The sequence below is a fragment of the Crocodylus siamensis genome, chromosome 1, assembly GCF_052110815.1.
Source record: "Crocodylus siamensis isolate JL-2025a chromosome 1, ASM5211081v1, whole genome shotgun sequence".
NCBI lineage: Eukaryota > Metazoa > Chordata > Crocodylia > Crocodylidae > Crocodylus > Crocodylus siamensis.
In genome coordinates, this window is record NC_143395.1 from 254,578,208 (window position 1) to 254,594,885 (window position 16,678).

Here is a 16,678-nt window from a genome sequence, read left to right on the forward strand (position 1 = left end):
ATGCACCTGTGGATGCACGACAAGGTGCGGTTAGCCCTGCCGACCGTGACCTCGCATTGTCAGCCCATGTTCATCTTGGAGTCAGTAACGACTCCAAGATCCCTTTCTGCCTCTGTGCTCTCAAGAAGGGAGTTTCCCATCCTATAAGTGTGCTGCTGGTTACTACTGCCCAAGTGCAGCACCCTGCATTTGTCAGTGTTGAAGCACATCCTGTTTTTGCTAGCCCACTCCTGTAACCTATCCAAGTCTTGCTGCAGTCTTTCCCTCCCTACTGGCGTGCTCACCTCACCCCAAATTTTGGTATCATCAGCAAATTTAAATAGGGTGCTTTTCACCCCATCATCCAAATCGCTGGTAAAGAGATTGAACAGCGAGGCCCAAGGACCGAGCCCTGGGGGGACTCCGCTGCCCACTTCCCCCCAGGTCGAATATGACCCATCCACCACCACCGTCTGAGCGCAACTCTAGCCAATCTGCAATCCATCTGACTGTGTAGGCATCAGTCGCCCAGTTTTTTAATGGGGTGGGAGACAGTATCAAAGGCCTTGCTGAAGTCCAGAAAGACTACATCCATGGCAACACCTGCATGCAGGGCTTTTGTGACCTGATCATAAAAGGCAATCAGGTTGGTCTGACATGACCTGCCCCTAATGAAACCGTGCTGGTTGCCCTTGAGCATCATCTCTGAGGCTGGCCCATTGCAGATGTGCTCCATGATCTTCTCAAAGAGTTTCCCTAGGATTGAGGTAAGACTGACGGGCCTATAGTTGCCCGGGTCCTCCCTCCTCCCTTTTTCAAAGATGGGGACCATGTTGGCTACCTTCCAATCATCTGGCACCTGGCCCTAGCACCACGAGTGCTTGTAAAGCCATGTCAAGGGTCTTGCAATAACCCCTGCTAGCTCCCTCAACACCCTGGGGTTGAGACCCTCTGGACCCACTGATTTGAACACGTCCAGCCCCTCCAGAAGCTCTCTAACCCAGTCCTCCCCAACCTGAGGGTTGGAGGCGTTCCCCTCGAGTCCGTCTTGCGTCATGGTGGGGAAGTCCTGGTCCCTGCCGAAGAAAACAGAGGTGAAGAATTGGTTAAAGAGGTCTGCTTTCTCCTCTGGCGCAACCACCAGATTGCCCAGAGGATCTTGCAGCGGCCCCACACTTGAAGTGCCCCAAAAGTAATCTTCTTGGTGTTTTCAGGTTATTTTAAAATTCAAATAAAATAAAAATAAAAACACCTCTCATTAACATTAGGTAGGCTTGATGGTTAGTTAAATAATTTGATTCCTATTATGAAGTATATATACTTCAAGATGTATAAAAAGTTGTATAAAATCAACAACAATGATGCTGTTAAAGGTGGGGGAAATGGAGGGAAACTTTAGGTAAGTGAGAAATTGTGTGCCTGAAAAGCTCCTAAATGTAAAAAAGAACTGTAAAAGAAATACTAAGAAGGCATGTAAATGCGCAGAAATAAATGGAATATGTACTTTGCAACCCTGCAAAAACTTCAGTGGGAAAATTGCTAATGCAGGTATGTTAAATATGGAGCCTGAGTCTTTGCAGGAGTAAATCCATAAATTACATCTTGGAGGGCATGTCTACATGAGATGCTGCATTGCCATAGCAATGAGTTACATCGCCATTGCTCATTGCTACGGTGACATAGTGATAGCGGGCATAAACTGTGACACTGACACTACAGTGCAGTTGAGTGGAAAAAAGCCCATGCAACATTGGGACTGTTCAGTAACAACTGCGCAGCCTGGGACATGTGGAGTTAATGACAAAGCAGGAAGTTACAGAATTCAGAACAAGAGTACAAACACATTTAAGGCCCCTTTGCTGTTTCTAAAACTAGTTTTGAAGAAGAAATTATTTGATTCCAGCAGTCTTTTTGGAATGATTAATTCAAATTACCTGTTTGTATTGTAATCATCTGGTCAAGTTTCATAATTCATTTGTATGGCATCTGAATATACGTCAGAGTATAAAATAAGATTTGGTACTATTAAGTCTGATTTGTAAAACACTTGATCTTGTAAAAATGTAAATGTTGTATACTGTGATAAAGTAAAATCTGTTTTTTTTAAGCAGACTATTTTAGTACTGTCTGGTGGGGTTGGCGCACTAACACATGAAGAAGATGCTATATTTGCAGAAGAAAATACATTGTAAGTACTAATTGCCTAATAGATGATAAGTACTAGCTTCTTTTTTTTTTTTCCCCCCCCAAAACTCTAAAAATTGTAGTTTCTACCCTAAAGGGTTTATACTGTAAATGGGTACTACACCAAAAAGTGTTATATCGTGGTGAAAGCGGAAGTTGAAAATTTTATATATCTGTACCTTTTATAAGCAAAATGATTTCTAAGGGTTTGTAGTTACCATGGTAAAAAAACCCACCCCAAACCTGTTGCCAAGAAATCATATTCTTGAAGTATTGCTTAGAGTTGGAAACCATTCTTAATCTTGTTGTTTACAAGTCTTAATTAGTTAAACTTAGCCCTGTATGCAGGGTTGTCAGACATGTCCAGTGCATCAAGGTTTGGATGTTATAAGAAAATCTCTAACTTTATTTTTGCTGTGTAGTATGTATGGAGAGCTAAACTTTGAATACCTTATTTTTTCATGTGTGTTCAGGAAATCAGAACACTTCAGGTCTGAAATTTATTCAATCTTTATTACAGATATGATGCATATTTTTGTCTATGGGTTGGATGGAGCTGGGGATCAAAATCAGCTTTATAAGGAAACTCAGTTGGAACTCTAACAATTAATCCCTTTCTGATGTCCTATAACTTTTAAGTCAGACTGTATGGGAGAGGGATAAAGAATATACATCAGGACTGTCAACTTGAGGCAGCCAAGGGCCACAAGCCTGCCGTACTGTGTGGATGCTCCCACCCCCACATTGTCCCATGTGCCCACTTGAGTGAGCATCCTCCTTTTCCCTCTGCTCCCATTGTACTGCACCCCTGTATGGCCCCAATCTCACCCTCTGCTCCCCATGGTCAAGCACAGAAGGCAGAAGCCAGAGAAGGTGGGGGGTGCCTAGAGATTTTGGCTGCAGCTGGAGCAATTGAGGGATCTGTGGCCAGGCAGGAACCCCTGTGGGCCACATGCAGTCCACAGGCTGGCAGTTGGACAGCCCTGATATGAAGGCTTTGTTTTAGTTGATTAATGCACAGGCTGTTTAAAAAAAAAAAATGGAACTAAATGTTCATTTCTGCTTCTGTTTTGCTTGTTACCTGAAATTCCTGTTCTTTTGTCCTTGTAGTGGAACTGCCCAATAACCATTTCACTCTGTTCAGCCAATACAGTATGTTTTGAAGCTGAGTGTAGTCAACAAAAAGAGAACCTCTTGCAATGAAATAGTGGGTTATTTAGTGTTAAATGCAGTTTGGTGTGGAAGCTTCATGATCTCCATACTGATCAACAATTTCCTTTTGTAGCAGAGGAAGTGGCTACAATCAGGTTTGTGGCCAGATGTTTGCAGCAGCCTTGCAACCCTTCTTCCACCACCTTCAAGCCAACTTAAATACATTAACCTCACTATACCAAAACTGAGATCTCTACAAATGTCAGGCACCTCCATCGTTTTGTAAATTATGTAATAGAATGAAATTCACTTTTGTTAATAATTCACTAATGAACTTCAGCTTAAACTGGGGAGACTTATTGCTGGTGAAAGGTATTGGCTGGTAAACGAAGTTTTCTCTATTTTATAAGGCAGAAGCTAGGCAGATTTTCCCATCTATCCCACCCTAATACCGCAGTACTGACCTGGGGGAACTCTAAGGGTAGCTCAGTCTCCATGGCTCAGGCAGCTTACCTGGAGTTACTAGGGGTGAACTTGTAATGTCAGGGTTAGAACTGAGATCTGCCAATGTCTGTCTGATGGAAGACTTCTTGGGCTGGCCTGGCTTTAAGTTGGTGTCCTGTAGAGTGAAGGACTTTGTAGCTCATTGGAAGTGCTGTGATGTATCCAGTCTCTCAGTCACTTTCAAGAATGATGCTTGGCTTCCTTATTTACTGTATTTCCTCGAATACAAGATGACCCTGATTATAAGGCACCCACCCCCAATAATTAGATTCTATATATGGACAATTTATAAATTTTGTTGTAATTTTCCAGGTATAGAATTTAATTATTGGGGGTTTGTCTGGAATTTGCCCCCTCCCACTGCTACAGCATGGAAAATAAATCTTGGGGATCTGGTAGTCCCTTTGCTTCCCCCAACTCATTCACCCCCCCACCTTACTGGTGGACCCTGTTCTTCCTGAGCACATGGAAGTGAGGAGCACATTTGAAAACAAAAAAAGACTGAAATTAAATGTAACTGTATCTATTTGTGTATAGTGCCCATAAACTTAGTTCATCCAGAATTGAGGCATTTTGCCTTTTTTGAGACTCCTGCAAGTTTTACCACAGGTACTCCATATACGCAGTTTTAAGTAGCACTGTAGCTCCTACTCCTATTGTACAAACTATGCATGATATTAGTCCAAAACCAAAAGCTTATGATTTTCCTGTATAGTTCAGTGGGCTCAGCCCCAACAGAGACGACAGCATTTCAAGCCATGGTAACCCCACATCTCAGCACTATGTGTCTGGGTGGCTGCAGCAACAGTGCTGTGTGCTCTGACTGGGGGCTGGGGCAGGAGCCAGGGCAAGAGCTGGGGCAGTGCCATAGGTGGTGCAGAGTGCTTGGCAGGGCTTGGCCCTCTGGAACACTATAGGGGCAGCCTGCAGTGGGGAGGCAAGGCAGACAGTGGGTGATGGGACTCAGTCACTGATGCATAGCTACCTTGCTACGTATGCAAATTTAAAGATGGATAGAAATCAGCTATAAAGTTATTACATATTTTCCAGCTCCAACTGTAGCTGGATGAAACTTTTTATGGCATGATTAGTTGCTTTGCATGCATAGCTGGTCTAAATTAACTTTTCAGTTAACCTGTTAATTGCTTAATATATGTAAAGTGTAGAAGGGACCTAAGAAACCCACGTTGCCCAGTAGGTTATATTTGTGGGATGGCAATTGAATACTAGGTTCCTAGCTTTGGAAGCAGAATACAGTCTTGTGGTTAAAGCAGTAGTTAAATTGTTCAGCCAAGCCACACAGGTACTTCATATAATCCCATTCTTTCTGAACTGCCGCATGCTTAGAGGGTGAGACTGGGGCTGTCTTATCTGTGGATCTGATTTCTCTTCTCATTTTGCTTTAATGTGACCTTTTGCAGCCTTTATTATGTATAAAATGGGATTTATTACTTCCCTGCTTCTGGCCTTGGCCAGACCATTTAACCCCAGCAAGATTTCCAGGATAGGTGATTGCTCCACCTCTGGAGGGACCTTATTCCACATATTAAATTTTATTTAATATTAAAACTTATTCCATATTAAATGGTAATTTAATGCTTTATATAATTACATAATACAACATGAAATATTTCTTTAAGTATGCATAATTAAGATTTTACAAACTATGGGTGAACTGATATTCATAACATTTCTCTCTCTCTCTCTCTCTCTCCCTCTCCCTCTCTTTTCCCCAACAGAAGTTTTATGAATCCTTATGAGCCATTCATAATTCCAGAATATCTTCGTGATCAAGTGGAAGAATTTGAGGCTTTGCGTGATAGTATTTCTGACAGTGATGATTATCAGAGATTTTTGGATAATAACCTAGACCCAACTTGTAAAAATTTATATGAGTAGGTATTAACTTTTGTGTTCAGCAGTTCACAATTGTTAAATTTTCTCAGCATGAGTAATTTTTCAATTACCAACGTAAACATACCAATTTAAATGCAGGTAAGTTCTTAAGTTCTTCTGATCTTAATTAAGATTCAGTAGATTTCACTTCCATTATCCACATAATAAGAGAGATTGAAGTGGTGGTCAGAAATAAAACATCCTACTTGATATGTTTAGAAATGACTGACAGTAATTATAAGTGAACTTTTGAAAGATGCAAATAAGTTGAGGGTATGACTGTATGCATATAAAGTCATGTAAGACATTCCATAGAGTGGATAGCTGGAAGCTTGTTCTGAAGGGCATCAAATTTCATGGTCTTGGTGACAGAATTCACTTTTTTTATTTTGCTAATGCTTCCCTGATTTAAGGTCACATCTCTTCTTATACACTTCAACTTTGAATTAAAAGGCCCGTGAGTGTAAATGGTTGGCAGTATCTTGAGTACACAGCCACCTACTGGGAACTGAAAAGAGTTCACTCTTGATTCAGTTGGAATGAATGAACTTAGAGGTGAACAGCTGTGGGATTTCTTCTTTTTTTTTAGCATTCAGACTTCCTCTTAAAAATCTAATCTTAAATCTAATTTGTTTTCCTAAACAATAATAGATGGGTGGGTCATCCAGGAATTTCACTAGAACTAAGATAAATGCATGTCCCTTAAACAGTTTTCAACAGAAATTAAAATGATTTTGAGATCAGTCAGCTATGTCTAACAATGGAGTTTGACAACCTGAGATGGAGCTGTCATCAAAGACTGTAGTTTTAGGCATTGTACTTGTTCCTTAGGTTGGTTTGGCAATTCAAGTTCTCAGTAGCATTTCTTTACTATTTAAATACTGTTTTCTCTCCTGTGTCCCTGTGCAAAAGATCACAGATATGTGAAAGGGTGAACATGATTTCATGTAGTACTGTCAAATATCCAAAATAAACATCTCCAAAACGTTATTTTTCTACAATCCTTTCAATAATTACCAGTGTTGCAACTAATGGTGGTAGCTTAAAAAAAAGAGGGGGTGGATTTTGTTTGAGCAAGGAGTTTTCAGTGATCTGTTTTAAAGGCAAAATGTATATACAAACTGTTACAGTAAACGAAGCATTTTGAGGGGAACACCGGTAAAGTGGATATCTTTGTCTTAACTAATTGCAATAAGCATTGGTTTTATATACAGTGTATAGAGTTAAGATCTCAGATGGAAAGATCATGTTAAATTGATCTAATTGATTGGACAGTCAGTGAGTTGGTCTACAGTTACAGTCTCTCTGTCTGGAGGGTTTTCTTGCTGACTAAAGGTTTGTTTCTGTTTTTAATACCTCTTTTGAACAGCAGAACTGTGCTTGCTGCAAGTAATTGCTATGCAGTTTGCAGCAAGCTAAAAGGTTTAGATGTAAAGACCCAAACTCTTTCTTTGGCTATTATAAATAATTGCTTAGCTGTATTATTTCTGAAGAGTTAGGAATGTGGACCACTTTTTTTTAATCTTTTTTTTTTTTTTGGTTCTAGTGAAAAATGTAAATAGATCATCTTTAGAGCTATTTCCAACTTACAGATAATCACATGACAATGTTTTTAATCAACACATTCCTTATCAAAGCATTACAATATAGGTACAAAGGAGCTTTCTCATCTGAAAGTTCATAAATGGGAACTACTGGATACTACAGTGGATTTGTAAGGCACTCTATCAAGTCTTCAGGAATTGTAATTTTCCTGCCTCTCTTACTTTTATAAAGTTTGTTTTCATTCTTCTCCCTTTTATGTTTACTTAGCAGTGTTTAAAACAGCAACACTGACTTCTGTTTAATCTCAACCCAGTGTTTTCTGTAGTTGCATTTTGCCTCCTTGATCGCTTTTGCTGTTTACATCTCCGGTTACTTGTTCTTAATATTGCAGCTAACTAAAGTGTGTTCTACTTTTTCTGTGTTAATGGTTGAAATGAAATGTATAACATTTGCTTCTCTTTGGAGAAATGAAATATTAGTTGCAAAATTCTACTTTGCAATTTAATACGTAGGTAAAAACTTCAGTCTGTATGTAGTGCTTGCATTCTTATGATTTAGGAAAAGTTGATGTGAATCACTGTGGTAACAAAGTAGGAGTATAAAAAAACAAATATCTAGGATGAAAAATTACTTAAAATATTGCTAAAACTGTTTCATTTTATACAAATTATTTTTAGTAATGTAAATCTCGAGTATGACTTGAAAGTGAAATGAAAAATGTTTTGATTAATGGGAGTAATTCCTAATTTTTTTTTTTAAAGCTATTTCTTTCAGATCTTGGAGGAACATGGACCCATGGAGATTGATGATAAATTATTAGTTGGAGAGTATGAACATTTCCCTGAAGAAGCTCGTAAGATTGTGGAGAATGCTGGAGGTTTAAAACCTTTCCTTCTGAGATCAGTTCGTTTTGTTTTGATCGACAACTGTATTGGTTTGATGAAGCATGCCATTCTGTTTAAAGGAAATGCAGACATCCTAGCTGAAACTAAAGAAGCTACTAGGAATGAAGAAGAAAATTGCATAGCCGGGCCAAATATTCAAGGAAACTCTTCTAAAAGCAAACTACAGTTAAACCCAGCTGCTAAGGAGTTCAAACCAGTGTCTTATATTAATAAACCTTATATGCCAGTTCCTACTGATGGTACATTAGCAAGCTACGAGACTCAAGAATGTTCAGCCATAGGACATTCCTCACATATTTCTTATAGTTCATTGCATTCTTTGCCAAATGACAGCACTGATACCGTAGAAGAAGCAGTATCTTTTTCAAATATATTACTACCCTCAGTAATTCCTAATAACCGCAACATACTTCTGACTGATTCCTCAGTTTATCAGAATGAAAGAATGTTGCCAATCCTCTCTCAGCTGCCTTCTATTCCAAGTGTTGCCAGCCAACCTAGTTATATATATGCTGATTATGAAGCACATCTTGATATTGATGAAACTGCAATATCAGACAGAAGGTGCATCTCTGACATTCTCCTACCAAATCTAATGCAAACATACCAAGACACTCGGTATGTAGTGGAGAACTTAGATTTTGAGTTCTGCGGAAATAATCTTGATGGGGTAAATAATATGAGCGAAGCTAAATATGATATATCTGCTATTAAAAAGGAAATAGAAAATAAAAATTCATCTGTAGTGAAAAACCATCCACATACAAGGATGATAGCTGTCCAGGTAAGAAGTAAAAAGGAAGAGAATCTTTTGACGGCTCTTTAATTGATGATGACAATGTATGCAATCTTGTATTTGGTACTAATCCTTTACCGTGAGGTGTAGTACAGGTGGTACAGGTCAATACTAACTTTATTTTAAAGGTCAGGACAGCTCCTTTCCTCTTAATTTTACTTAACAGAGAGAATTTTACTTAACTTTAGAGAGAATTAAATAATTTATTTAAAGAAAAAAATTGCATCTAAATTGTGGTGAAGGGAGATGTTCAATTCAAAACATCTGTGTTTTCTTAGTCTTCTGATAAACATCATTAAATTTCACTTAAAGGGTGCGTTCATAAACATTTGCAGGATTGGATGTTTTATAGTTCTCCCAAATCTGTCAACTGACACTTACCATAGTTAAATTGATATCAGTTGGTCATGTTAATGGAAGAAGGCTGAAATGTTTGTGTGGACATGAGAAGATATTTTGAAAGTTGGCTACTTTACCTATTTTTATCAACCTTTCCCCTCTCTTCCCCCCCCCCAGTAAACTTCTCTATAAGTTTATTCAAGCGAGAAATTCGGGAATAGGAGGAATCTGCTTATAATACCCTTTTTTAGCAACTGGAAAACGACCATTGTGTTCTATTAATTTCATAAAACGTCCTACAAACTTTAAAATACTTAAGAATACATTTTGCTTACTAGTAATGAGACTTATATTTTACATTTTAGTTAACATTTCAGTTTCATATTTAAATCTATAAAATCAGCAAAAATAAAATTGATCTAACTCTTTTGGTATAACAGAATATTAAAAATATAAGGTGCTGGTGGCATTTTATTTCCTCTCTTAACTATTAGCGATTTCCTAGGGGTTATAATGAATTAAAAAAAAAAAAAAAAAGTTTTGTGTGTGTGATGATGACAGTAAAAAGAAAAGACCTTCTTTGCACATAGTCCATGAATCATAAAGTTTAGGGGCATAGAAAAGTATTTCTTGCTGCAGATAGGCTTTTGACAGTACCTTCTAATTGCAGTTTGCATTTCTGAAGTCTATTGCATGCATCTTAAGGAAACATAACATTGGCAATATAAGGGCCCAGTGTCAGAGTAATAAATTAGTATTCAGACAAGAATGAGACCCTTTTGACTTTGATATTGCACAACCAAGCACGGGCATCTTCCATGCAAACAGCTTTTCCAGCACATTCTTCAGGTCCTTTGGTGACCAGCTTGTGATGATGGGAGGAGGATTGTGAGGTCTGGTGTTTCTACCTAGATGTTATGGAATAGAATGGAAAAAGTCTTGGAATTTTCCCCAGCCCTAGGCAAGGTGAGGAAAGCCATCAAACAAGTGAAGAATAAGGCATCTGGAGCTGATGGAATCCTGATGAAAGCTTCGTGTTGGGGGGGAGGGGTGAGTTTGTATTAGGAGGAAATCCCAGGTGACCATAGCCATGCCGTGATTGTGACAATCTTCAAGAAAGGAGATGGATCTGACTGTGGAAATTACAGAAGGATCACCTTGCTGTCTGCCTCAGGAAAAGATCATTGTGAGAACCCTCCTTGCTGAAGAGCTGCTCCTGGAATCTGTGTGGGTTTAGGGCATCACAGCACAAGCTGATATGATTTTCACTGCTCAGAAACTTTAAGGAAAAATGTGAGGAACAGCATAAACCTCTCTCTATGGCCACGTTTGACCTCACGAAAGCCGTAGACTCTCATCAACTTGGAAGCGCTGTGGAGTATCCTTCTGAAGTACAGATGCCCACTGAAATAGATCACCATTTTTTGCCGGTTGCCTGAGGGTACGTGAGTGGTGGTTTTCAGTAACATGCCTGTCACAGGTCCATTTGAGGTTAAGATGGGAGATAAGCAAGACTGTGTCATTGCTCCAGTACTCTTCACAATATTCCTTACCGTGTTGCTACATCTGAAAACCAACAAGCTTCTGGCTAAAGTGGAGCTAAACTACAAATGGGTGGTAAACTGTTTAATCTCATCTGACTGAGCCAAAACCACGAGTACCCCAAAAAGAGTTCCAGTACACTGATGATGCTATAGTGTTCACTCGCTCTGAAGCAGACCTTCAGGCAATCATTGATGTCTTTGCCACGGCATACAAGAAAATGGGACTGACACTTATCATTTAGAAGATTTAGGGTCCTCCACCAACCAGTGCTTAATGAGCAGCCCCCACCTCCAGTCATTCAGGTTCCAACGGGAATCTGGAGAGTGCTGAGTATTTCCTGTAATTTGGAAGCCATCTCTCACAGAAGGCTGACATCGACACAGAAATCCAGCATTGCCTTAAATGTGTAAGTGCAGCCTTCAGGAAACAGGTGTTTGAAGATTGCGACATCAGATGGAAAACCAAGCTTATGGCTTCTCGAGCAGTCATGATCTCCAGTATGGAGCTGAGACTTGGACAACATGTGGGAAACGTCTCAAGTCTCTGGAGAAGTACCATCATCACTGCCTGCAGAAAGTATTTCAAATCCAGTGAGTAGACGGATGTGACAACATTAGCATCCTCTTGCAAGCAAGCGCTGCAAGCATAGAGGCAATGATCTTCTGACATCAACTTCCCTCAGCAAGCCACGTCATCCAGATGCCCAACTCTGGACTCCTGAAGCAAGTTTTATTCTCCCAGTTCAGTCAAGGGATATATTCAAGAGGAGGACAGAGAAAGTGCTTCAAGGATGTCTTCAAAGCCAACTTGAAAAAATGCAACACTGATATCAATTCATGGGAGGCGATCACCTAGGACCACCCCAGATGGAGGGAGAGTCTGCTGCAAGGACCTCATAGTTTGAAACCTTCCAATGACAACAGGAGGTGAAAAAATGGGAGCAGTGGAAACAGTGTGCCATGGACCAAACCAAGAGCCCAGAGCCATCCACCCTGCATGGAAATGTGCCCCAGCTGCAACAGAGTCTGTTGTACCTGGATAGGTCCCATCAGCCATTTTCAAACCCACAAATAGTCAAATGACTCAAAAAGTCGTGAAAGAGGATCATCCTTGACTGCAAGGATTGCCAATGATACTTATTACCAGCAACTCCAAGAAGGCTAATTTTAAGAGGACTGTCTGCTGCTATCTGCAAATAATAAATGCATAACTAATATGCATTTACAAACATGCATATTATTTTTGGGCTATTTTTTAATTGTAAGGATGCCATCTTCAGTGTTGGCCTAACTCTTTTCATTGAAGGTCCATATGAGATCTTCCACTGACTTCAGTAGGAGCAGAGGTTGCCCAGTCCTGCAGTGCTTGCTCAGACAGTCTGAGCAAAGTGTAAACAGCTTTCTTTTTGAGGATAGTGAGAGAAGGGCTGCTCTTAATGTGAACTCCTATTTGTTGGTTTGGGATTAGAGAATATTCAGTCAGAAGATCCTAACTTCACTCCATGGGTGAAGCCTCTTTAAGAAACTCGTATTTTCTCAACAGGATTCCTTCTTACAGTGTAGTTGAGTGAGTGAGTCAGTCAGTCAGTCATATGTTCTAAGAATGAACTTTTTTTTAATGGTTAGGTCCTTTCCTCCTTATAGAACTGAATTGTTGGGGTATGGATACAAAATATAGGGGATATAATTTCTTTTATTTTTAAATAATTTGTGCATTTTTGTAATCCAGGTACAGCGGGAATTAGCAGACAGGGAAGCTAATACTATGCCTTTTCATCCATTTGAAACTCAACAAGTAAGTAAATACATAATTTCTTCAGGCACTTTTTAAAAAATCTTTATGTAATAATCAGTAGCCTAATGGAAAGTGAAGACTTCATTAATTCAGTACCTAACTGATTAAAAACCCTTGCATTTGATTTTTTTTTTTTTTTTTAATTCTATTTTATTACTGCTTTTAATATAGGATTCTTCATATGTAGAGGGGACATTTTAGAGCACCAAAATTGCTTCCAAACTGTATTAAAATGTAACCAAAAACTTAAACGTGAGATAAAAGGGCTAACAAAGTGGAAACAATAAGGTTGATTATGGAACAGGTCTGAGCATGACTGGCAAAAAGACATGTCTCTAAAAAGTCAGATCAATCAGTTATATCAATCAGATTCATGCAGTGTGATGAAGAAGGAAGCTGCATTTTCAGAGTTCAAGTTCTTAAATAATTCAGCTGTTACAACCAATAACCTTCATAATGCTTCATTTCCAACAATCCCAGACTAAGTCTAACTAAATACTCCACTATCTGGTTGTGGGTGGCAGAGGTAGAAAGCTCAAGCTGGTAAAGACAAATGGCAGTGCGTATCCACATCAGGAGGAGAATGGCTCTAATTTTTCATTGGTAGATCCATTCTCATCGTCATAGTTTGTTTCTTGAATGGGGAGTATTTCTTAGCTTTTATCTACAACATTCTCAAACTTTGGATCATAGTTCATGTTCAATTTTGCCTTTAACATGTTGTGAATTTATGGTGCTTTCTGAATGAGTGCTGTAACAAAAACTTTGATAACCTACTTTTTCAGGGAGATATTTTACGTATGGCAAAAGAACATCAAGTATTACAGAAGCAACTAAAGGAAGCAAAAGAAAAATATGAGCAGCTGCAATGCCGAAGCACAGAAGAAACCAGTGTTTTAAAAGAGCAGTTAAAAAAAAATGTTGAAGAAAATAAGGTAATAGTTAAACATGTCTAATAAGGGTACAAAGACCAATTGCAGTACAGTGGCTTTAGGGAGGTGATTGTTCAACAGAGATGTAAGTGGTAGTCAATACTGCAAAGCCTACTTAAGTGGCTCCAAATTTTATTAGTTTCTGTATTATCTTAGCATTTTTATGAAGTCAGCATGTGGAACAATAAGTTTTTATACCCCAGCTTAGAAACATGGCCTACAGTTCAACAGCAAGCACTGTTTGGGTGCTATGCACATGCAGCAAGGCTGCTCCTTTGCGATGCAATTACAGCACATCAGAGCAGACTCTTCTGCTGAAGTGTGGTAATTACCATGCTCCAGCAGACTGGCATGTGTGTACCAGCATCCCCACACTGAAAAATGGTGGCAGGAGCGCTTTAAAGCTTATTCAGTGAGCTTTAGATAAAGTGCTCCACTGCCATTTTTCAGTATGGGGACACCAATACGTGTGAGGTTCCGGGTGCTTTAATTAAAAAGAGTATTGAAGCTGCTCTAGTTAAAGCCCCACCCCCAAGTATATGTATAAATGCCCTTTATGCCTAATCGGCAAAACCATATTTAATTTTCATGAATGGTAATGAAGACTCTTAAATACTGGCCTGAACCCATGTTCTGTTTTACTTTCATCAACTAGGAAAGGTTTGTTCTTTGATTTGGTACCTTTGCTCTACCTGATTATAAAGAAATAAATGTTTCTCATTCAAGAAACCTCTTTTCTAAATATTTTCTGCCTTTAGATTTCAAAGAGAGAACTGGATTGGTTTCATCAAGATTTAGAAACAGAAATAAAGAAGTGGCAGCACGAAAAAAAAGAAAATCAAGAGAGATTAAAAGCAATAAAGAGTGCAGCCAAAAGGCAGGCAGATACCAATGAAATGTGAGTATTCCTTTTGAAAACTGATTTTCTGCTTTTATTCTGACTTTATTAATGGGATTAATTCCTTCATAATATTGAAATTTACTGTATTAGTCTGCTAGAAATAAACCGTTTTAGATCTTGATTCTGTAGACAAATGAATAACATAATTTATGTAAAAGTTCTGATTCTGAGATCTACTAAATCATTGATAATTACTAGCTTAGTAACAGGTATGGGGTAGAAATGCATGGATATTGTCACTGTTTGTAGATGGAATTGTTTCCTAAAAGCTTGATTCTGCCAGCCTAAAAAAGATGTACCTCACTTTGCAGTTAAACCTACTGATAGTGATGGGGATGGAAGAAAAGAAAATATTTTAATTTTGCTAAATACAGGATTATAACTTGTCAAAGCTACATACTATATATGTTACAGAAAAATATGCATAAAGACTTCACTTCTCAAACCATACATGTTATATTTGCTTGCTTGTAATGCTTGTAGGTATCTGAAGAATATTGAGGAGGAGGACAAACAGTATAAAGTTATTTTGGAGGAGTTCCTTGAGATCAGGTAAATTTGTGTTAACTTTTTTGCATCGCTGATATAGTGGTATTTGATTGTCCTGTTAACTCATTTTATTAGGATCGTTCTTATCTTAATGTTGGTGTCCGTTGCTCTAAATGTACAAGAACAATTATGAGTGTCACGTTTGAATACAAAATGCCTTATTCTTTGCCTTTAATGCCTTTGCAAAATAAGGTATTAAATTTATTTAAAATGTAGTAAATAGTATCTTGTTTTATTTAATACATCTGTCATCTCTGTTTTACAAGAGTGTATCAGGCTTTGTGTTAGGTTTTTAAGTTATATGCAAGTATTACTATACAGACTACATTTAATACTAAATCAAAATGCAATGTACTTAATGTAAAATAACCACTTAGAACCAATTAAACAACTTTTTACACTTATGTGTACCATAATCTTGACTTAATTTAGGATCACATGTTTTAACTATCCACATACGGAATAATACTGAGGTTTTTTTTCCTTTGGTCTAAAGCTATGAGCACAGACCTCCAGTTTCTACTGGGAGAAGCTCTGCTCTCCTTTTAGTTCTCTGCCTCTTGTTTTCCAGCTGTAGTCTGGGCACAGTTTCCAGCCAGTGGGGAGCTATAACCACATCAGGAAGCTGAGTACACTACTGCTTCGCCCTATGCCCCCAACTCTGGGCTGCAGCATGAGTGCAGCTGGAAACTGCCTGGCCTTGGTGCACCTTCACACAGGCTGGAAGCTGTGCCCATGCCACAACCCAGGGTGAAGGAGGTGAGGGAGAGAAGTGGCAGCAGCCTGGCCCCTGTGGAGCTTCTCACTTGCCAGTCCCGGCATGGGCACGGGCACAGGCAAAGCCCTCCAGTTTGGGCCAGATTTGGGCCACGGGTTGTATGTTGCTGCTGAAGATCATTAGGTGCATGTCACTGAGTCTGCATACAGGTTTGTGCACATTGTTCCATTTCCTACTTTGCTTTTAGATGTTGGAATATGAATCTTCCTCTCTACAACTCCCCCCGATCTTGCTCATCTTTTTCATTTCCCAACCAGGTTTTCTTTTGGAACTGTCAGGAGGTCATACAGTTTTGAGAAATGGGTTAAGTGCTTCTGTGTATTAGAAGGACTACCTTCTACTTGGAGTTATACCAAAAACATGGCGCTGCAAAAATTAAGAACAAGACTTTAGGTTTATTTTTTAAACAAATTAATTTAGATTTGAGGACTCATTCACACTGTCATCTCTCTGTAGAAAGTGATCAGTGATGTATATTTTAGTAGAAGAGAGAACTTTTAAAAGCTTAGTTTTTAAAAAGAATGCGTAAATTGTAGTTTATTTGTTCATGTATATTTTAAACTCTTTTATTTTTCTTTAACTTCATAGTAATAAACTTGCAAATGAGAAAGTAAAACTGGAAGAGCTTATAAAAAAGAGCAAAGATCAATACCAAGGGTGTGCCAAAAGAACTGTCGCAGCAGAGGTAAGGGGAAAAAAAATAGCTACGCTAGACTTTTTTTTCATTTGCATTACACCTTGTTTGTGGGAATTGTTGAATCTGCTCATGTCTCAGCATAAGTTTAATAGACACTTCTGGTGATTTCGTTACAATTAGAAAATGGCTTGCACACCATTTTAAAGTATGCCTAAAAGCATTACTGTAATTTAATTAAACAA

General features: G+C 38.7%; 1 protein-coding gene across 8 annotated transcripts in view; it reads left to right on the forward strand.

Moving 5' to 3' along the window:
• The window catches only part of TTC3 (tetratricopeptide repeat domain 3), an 88,764-nt gene that overhangs the window by 60,279 nt on the left and 11,807 nt on the right, over positions 1 to 16,678 (forward strand). For 7 of the 8 annotated variants that reach the window (XM_090060609.1, XM_090060576.1, XM_090060566.1 and 4 more), the window contains 8 exons: positions 2,088 to 2,167; positions 5,559 to 5,714; positions 8,022 to 8,949; positions 12,574 to 12,639; positions 13,425 to 13,574; positions 14,330 to 14,469; positions 14,956 to 15,024; positions 16,388 to 16,484. In XM_090060609.1, coding sequence (XP_089916735.1) covers positions 2,088 to 2,167; positions 5,559 to 5,714; positions 8,022 to 8,949; positions 12,574 to 12,639; positions 13,425 to 13,574; positions 14,330 to 14,469; positions 14,956 to 15,024; positions 16,388 to 16,484 — 1,686 coding nt within the window. The remainder of the gene's footprint in view (positions 1 to 2,087; positions 2,168 to 5,558; positions 5,715 to 8,021; positions 8,950 to 12,573; positions 12,640 to 13,424; positions 13,575 to 14,329; positions 14,470 to 14,955; positions 15,025 to 16,387; positions 16,485 to 16,678) is intronic. The other variant, XM_090060560.1, reaches the window with a different exon arrangement.